The 6,000-nt window shown below is 44.5% G+C and overlaps 1 protein-coding gene across 1 annotated transcript; it reads right to left on the reverse strand.

Moving 5' to 3' along the window:
• Nucleotides 1-1,016: 1,016 nt before the first annotated feature.
• LOC113454121 (uncharacterized) lies at nucleotides 1,017-5,538 on the reverse strand. Its single transcript, XM_087918814.1, has 2 exons — nucleotides 5,442-5,538; nucleotides 1,017-4,809 (listed from the first exon to the last, which is right to left on the reverse strand). The coding sequence occupies exon 2, from the start codon at nucleotides 4,201-4,203 to the stop codon at nucleotides 3,052-3,054; it is 1,152 nt and encodes a 383-aa protein (XP_087774940.1). The 5' UTR covers nucleotides 4,204-4,809; nucleotides 5,442-5,538; the 3' UTR covers nucleotides 1,017-3,051.
• Between the last annotated feature and the right edge of the window lie 462 nt (nucleotides 5,539-6,000).

Here is a 6,000-nt window from a genome sequence, read left to right on the forward strand (position 1 = left end):
ATGCACGCAGAACCAGTTGTTAAAAAAAATTGAATCCCATCCCTGTGGAAGCCAATTGTGAAGGTTCCAAATGGTGATTCCATGACTGTGCGACACTGCAACTCCTAACCATAAGATGAGACGTAATATACATATGCTCTAACACAGTGGCCCCCAACCTTTTTTGTGTCATGGCATCACAAAATGATCCGCAGCCCGGTACCGGCATCAGCACGCATGGCAAGGCGAGCCGAACGACCAACCAGCCAGCTGTCCCCCGCTTCTCCCCGCCACCTTCAACTCCTCCTTTGTACCTTTGTCGATGGGCTTTGGGACAGCCGCTTGGCTTGCCTTGCCTTGGGTGCTGAAAGAATCCGCTCACCTTAGTTTTGTTCGAAGCCAACCACCCCCCTCAATGAAACTAAGGCACGAGGATTCCTTCAGGACCCAAACGCAGCTTTCCAACCGGAAAAGCTTACCGGAAGCACTTTCTCATCAAAACAAGATGGCGGCGCCCAGCAAACCGGCGGCCCTGTAGAAAATGTTCCACGGACCAGTACCGGTCCAGGGCCCGGTGGTTGGGGACCCCTGCTCTAACCAAGGAGAGAGAAAGGAAAAATGATTAAATATAAATTGACTACTTTAAAATTTAGAAATGTCACATGTTTAAATGGAAAGTAAGTAGGATCTTGAGACTCGGGCCAAAAGAGCCCCTTGGATCCTCCACACGCCAGTCCTGACCTGCTCCTGGGTTGCTGAGTTCCTTTCTGCATAGGGATCGTATTTTTTTTCCGTCTTCACTAAACAGGGCATGGGCGTGGCCCGCATGTGATGCATCTGACCCGTGGGCCAGCTCTGCTGTATACCATCCCCTCTGACTGTTAGGTTGGCTTTATTTAATTTTATCTGATATTTTTATATAGACCTGTAAGAGATTCAGAGGCTTTGGGATCGTTGCAAGGGCTCCCAACTTCTAATTGTAATGAGACACGATAAAGATGTGCACTGAAATATGACACCAAGGAAAGAAAGAAAAATAGATCAAATATAATTTTACTATTTTAAAAATTTAGAAATTTTGCACATCAAGTTTAAAGTCACTTGGAGATTGAGACTCTGACCAAGAGAACCTCTTGGTTTCTCTACATGCCAGTCCTGATCTGCTCCCGGTCACTGAGTGTCCTTTGCAAAGGGATCGCATGCAATGCGACCTACTAAAACTAAATTGTAACCTGTCTTTTTGAATCGTGTTGGTGCGATGAACAATCTTGGAATTCTTTGGTGTCTTCTAATCCCAGCAACATCAGGATCGTTTGTCTCCATAGCTCAAATGTCACCTTCGCTGCTACAAATAATGTGTCTCTCTTTATTTGAAGGAATTTTTGAAAAACATGAAGGAGCCTTGGGAGAGAAGTGAAAGAACAGGAAACATCTCCCATGTGATGGGGAAGAGAGTTAGTTACCTTGTCCCAATGTTTACAGAAATGCTGACACTTTCCTTTCTTTTTCTATCTCAGAGGCTATTCATGATTCTTCCGAAAATGCTCTTTTAGAAATGAAATGTCTGCTGCACATTTTTTTTTCTCACATCTCCCCACCGGAGATGTCAGTCCCTTGGTGCTGCTCTTAACCCCCAGCCATCAAAGGCTAACAAGGAGGCACCTGCAAATGAAGGAGGATCACAGCAGGAGTTGCGAATAAACCTGAAGATCACGTGCACAAAACCACAATTCTTTTTCTCCTCAACTTAATATTCCTACAGCTCTTCTCCATGAAGGCCACCTGCAAGGCACAACAGTCTTCACACCTGAAATTTTACTGAAGTTTTGTCACTGCCCAAACACCTCCCCCCCCCAATATTTTTGCCATTCATGTGGCTTTTTCCACCTGTGCCTCATTCTTGACACAATCTGAACAGACATGCTTGGTGCAATGAATTCCTGGAACAGTTAAGAAAAGATAAACTTTGAAACCCTTCTGCTTCTTCTGTCGCTTTCTCCTTATATGAGGAGCCACAATCTCTAACTATAGTCTGAGTGCTCCTGTCCCCAAGAGATGTTGGCTGGAGAATTCTGGGGCTGAAAATCATGGAGCAGGCAAGGAAGAAAAAGGCTGGGACTCTGTATGTGGCATTTCTATCATCTACCATGATAAAAATACAAAGAACATTCCCCAAACTGTTTTACATAATTGCACAATTTCTGCATAAATATTCAGCAACATTTTACGCTGAAGGCGCTAAAGGCTATCAAACTAATATGTTGCAATTTTTTCTTTCCTCCTTCCCATGACACATTTGCCTAAAAAAAAAAAATCAGGTAAATTCTTTGTAATCAAATTACCATATTTTTTGCATTGTAACCCGCACTTCCTCCCTCTGAAAGTGGGTGGAAATGTCTGTGCACCTTATAGAGTAAATATTGCGGCGGGGGAAGGGGGGTTGATGTGCTGCCGCCAGGGGACAGTGAAGCTTTTGCTACCAAGCAGCTGATTGGCGGTTGAACTGGTCTCCCAGAATACTGCCGATCACCTGTTCTAGGCGGCGTGCATCACCGCCACTTACCGCCACCTGCCCATTCACCGCCAATCACCACTGCCTTATCACCGCTGCCCATTTGCTAACGATGGGCGGTAGCAAATGACTGGTGATAAACAGGCCGCAGCTATCAGTGGCAATAGGCAGCAGTGGCAATCCCTGCTACCTAGAACAGCTGATCAGCACTATTCCGGGAGGCTGATCCAATCATTAATCAGCTGCTCGGCAGCAAAGGCGTCAGTGTTTCCTGGTGGCGGCAGCAGCTCAGCTCAGTTGAAGATTGGTGGGCACGAGGAGCCCTGATGAGCCACGTGTTGGGGCTGTGATAAGGTGCTGAAGTTGACCAGGCTGTTTTCTGCAAGGACGCTAGCCAGATAAATACAGGATGGATGCTGGGATGTAGAGGCAGATTTTTTTTTTCTTATTTTCCTCCTCTAAAACTAATGTGCGTCTTATAGCTCGGACCATCTTGTAGTGTGAAAAATATGGTAGCCAGTTTCTCAGCTAGACTTATAAAGGGACATTAGAAAATAAATTCAAGCCTTCTCTATACTCATCACTTTGGGCTGCATGTGGATTTTCTTGTGTGCGATAAGGCTGGAATGTTTCCTGAAGCACCGATCACACTCAGGGCACTCAAATGGTTTCTCCCCTATGTGTATAAGCACATGATTTATAAGGTTAAACCTACTACTGAGATCTTTCCCACAGTCTGGACACTCATAAGGTTTCTCTCCTGTGTGAACCCTCTGGTGTGTCACCAGCCTGGAATTGTTACTGAAGCTTTTCCCACAATCAGGACATTCACAGGGTTTCTCTCCTGTGTGAATCCTCCGGTGTTGTATCAGCCTGGAATTCTGACAGAAACCTTTCCCACAGTCAGGACATTTAAAGGGTTTCTCTCCTGTATGAGTCCTGTGATGTATCAGGAGCTGGGAACTCTGAGAGAAACATTTTCCACACTCAGAACATTCAAAGGGTTTCTCTCCTGTATGAATTCTCTGGTGGCTAATGAGGTTGGAATTTCTAATGAAACTTTTCCCACAATCAGGACATTCAAATGGTTTCTCTCCTGTGTGAGTCTTCTGGTGTGTCACCAGATTGGAACTGTTACTGAAACTTTTACCACAATCAGGACATTCAAAGGGTTTCTCTCCTGTGTGAGTCCTCTGGTGTATCACCAGGCTAGAATTTGTACTGAAACTTTTCTCACAATCAGGACATTCAAAGGGTTTCTCTCCTGTATGAGTCCTCTGGTGTCTAACCAGGCTGGAATTGGTACTGAAACTTTTCTCACAATCAGGACATGCAAAGGGTTTCTCGCCTGTGTGAGTTCTCTGGTGTATCACCAGGCTGGAATTCTTACTGAAACTGTTCCCACAAACAGGGCATTCAAACGGTTTCTCTCCTGTGTGAGTTCTCTGGTGTGCAATAAGATGAGAATTCCGACTGAAACTATTCCCACACTCAAGACATTTACAGGGTTTCTCCCCTGTATGAATTCTCTGGTGACTAATGAGGTTGGAATTTCTATTGAAACATTTCCCACAATCAGGACATGCAAAGGGTTTCTCTCCTGTGTGAGTCCTCTGGTGTATCACCAGGCTGGAATTATCACTGAAACCTTTCCCACAATCAGGACATTCAAACCGTTTCCCCCTGGTACGAGTCCTTTGGTGTATCACCATATTGCCATGATCACAAAAGCATTTACTGTATTGGGAGCACCTGAAGGGCTTCTTTCCTGTGTGGTTCCTTCAATGAAACAAAACAGAGTTGTTCTGATCAAAGGTTTTGCCACATTCAGAGTATATGTAAGATTTTTCTCCAGTTTGGATCTTTTCAGGCATAATCAGCTGTGATTTCAAGTTGAATTTTTCCTACAACAGGCACGACTATGGAACTTTTCCACAACTCATATTGTTCAGGAGGTCAAAAATCTAGACGATCCCTTGTCTGTGCTTTCATTTAGTGGTGATTTTCTTCCTCATGGAGTGGGGCCTGTCTGCCCTACATGGCTATCCAATTGATCTTTTCCTCCTCACTGACTTCCCTCTTTTGCTGAATGGAAAAATAATTGCCCTTGATTTTTCATGTAATGTATGCTTGAGTTTTGCATACTCTATTTTTCCCAGGTAAAAATCTTCTCTTGATTTTCTCTCACCTGCCTAGGAAGGATTATGTGGCTTTCTGAAGGAAATGGAAAATATTTTGATTTCTGGACTGATTTGTTTTCCTTTTCAATGTTGCTTGTTATTCATTGTCCAGAGTGCTCTTATTGCCATCCTCTTTGTCTATAAGATTCAAATAAAAAGGTATGTTTAATTGTGCATAAACTGGTTGCAGAAGATGAGAAAAAAAGAAAAAAAAGGTTTGTTAGAATGACAAAGCAAACATGCCACAATAAGCTCTAACTTCAATCATGATTCTTTTGACCCATGGAAGACCAGATCCAAGTTCAAATATCCATTCAATGATGAAATTCACTTGTTGACTGAGCCAATCACAAATTCTTACCACAGCAAACAGTTGTTTTCAAATACAATCCAGTGAAAAAAAGTGCACATTCTTTCATTTCTATAGTTTTACTTATAAAAATAACTGCAACAGAACAGAATAACAGAATTGGAAGGGTCTTCTAATCCAACTGCTGCTCAAGCAGGAGACCCTGAACAACCTCTGGAGGGGAGCCATTTCCAAAGGATCCACCTTCGCTTGAAAGAGGCTTTTTAAATCTTCCCCCCCGCAGAGAATTGCAGCCACCAGTTTCACAGCCTGCAGCCCCAGCGGGCTCCGATCAGGGGAGGGAAGGAACCTGCAGCTGACGCGCTTCAGCCCAGTTGCTTCTCTGCTTCCAGGCCGTGGAGGGAACCGAACAGCCCGACTTGCTCCCGGACTCTCCTCCCATCTGCTGCCCCCAACTCACCTTTCAGCTGCTGCTTCCATCTTGGGAAGAGCACCGAAGCCGCTCTGCGCACCAACTTCCTCCCATGATTCATCCGGAACAGGAAGTTCCCCTACGCTTCTCCCTCTTTTCTAGCAATGCAGTATTCAATGGTTTAAAAAAAAAAACTCCTTTTTTAAGCGCAAGCGCGGTGTCGATGCCTTTCTAGGCACAGATGTTGCTTGACCGCCATCTAGCAACAGGAGGTGGAAAAATACGCCTGTCCAATCACCACCAAGGCGTTTGGAAGATTTTTTTCACTGATTATATGGCAGCAGGTCGTTTTCGACTCCTAGCACCGGATCTTTGCAACTGAATCAGGTCAAACACTGAAACGTGACGCTACTTAGCTCTGTTTTTAGTGCCTTTGGGTCAATCTTGATGCCTGGCCTTGCAAAAATCTTGTTTACTTCATAATGTGTCTCCCCCTGTATTACAACAGGCTTTGGGACTTCTGGTCTACCATCCTTGGCTGGAAGCCTACTGAAAGATTTGACAGGCTGCTATGAAAAACCGGATGCACTTTCCCTAACAAGCATGG

This window comes from Pseudonaja textilis, unplaced genomic scaffold, assembly GCF_049901715.1.
Source record: "Pseudonaja textilis isolate UNSWEBS1 unplaced genomic scaffold, rPseTex1.2 PTEXCTG54, whole genome shotgun sequence".
Classification (NCBI taxonomy): Eukaryota; Metazoa; Chordata; class Lepidosauria; order Squamata; family Elapidae; genus Pseudonaja; species Pseudonaja textilis.

Excerpts from the sequence above, each read along its gene's own strand:
- LOC113454121 (XM_087918814.1), bottom strand. The coding sequence starts at position 4,203 with ATGGTGATACACCAAAGGACTCGTACCAGGGGGAAACGGTTTGAATGT.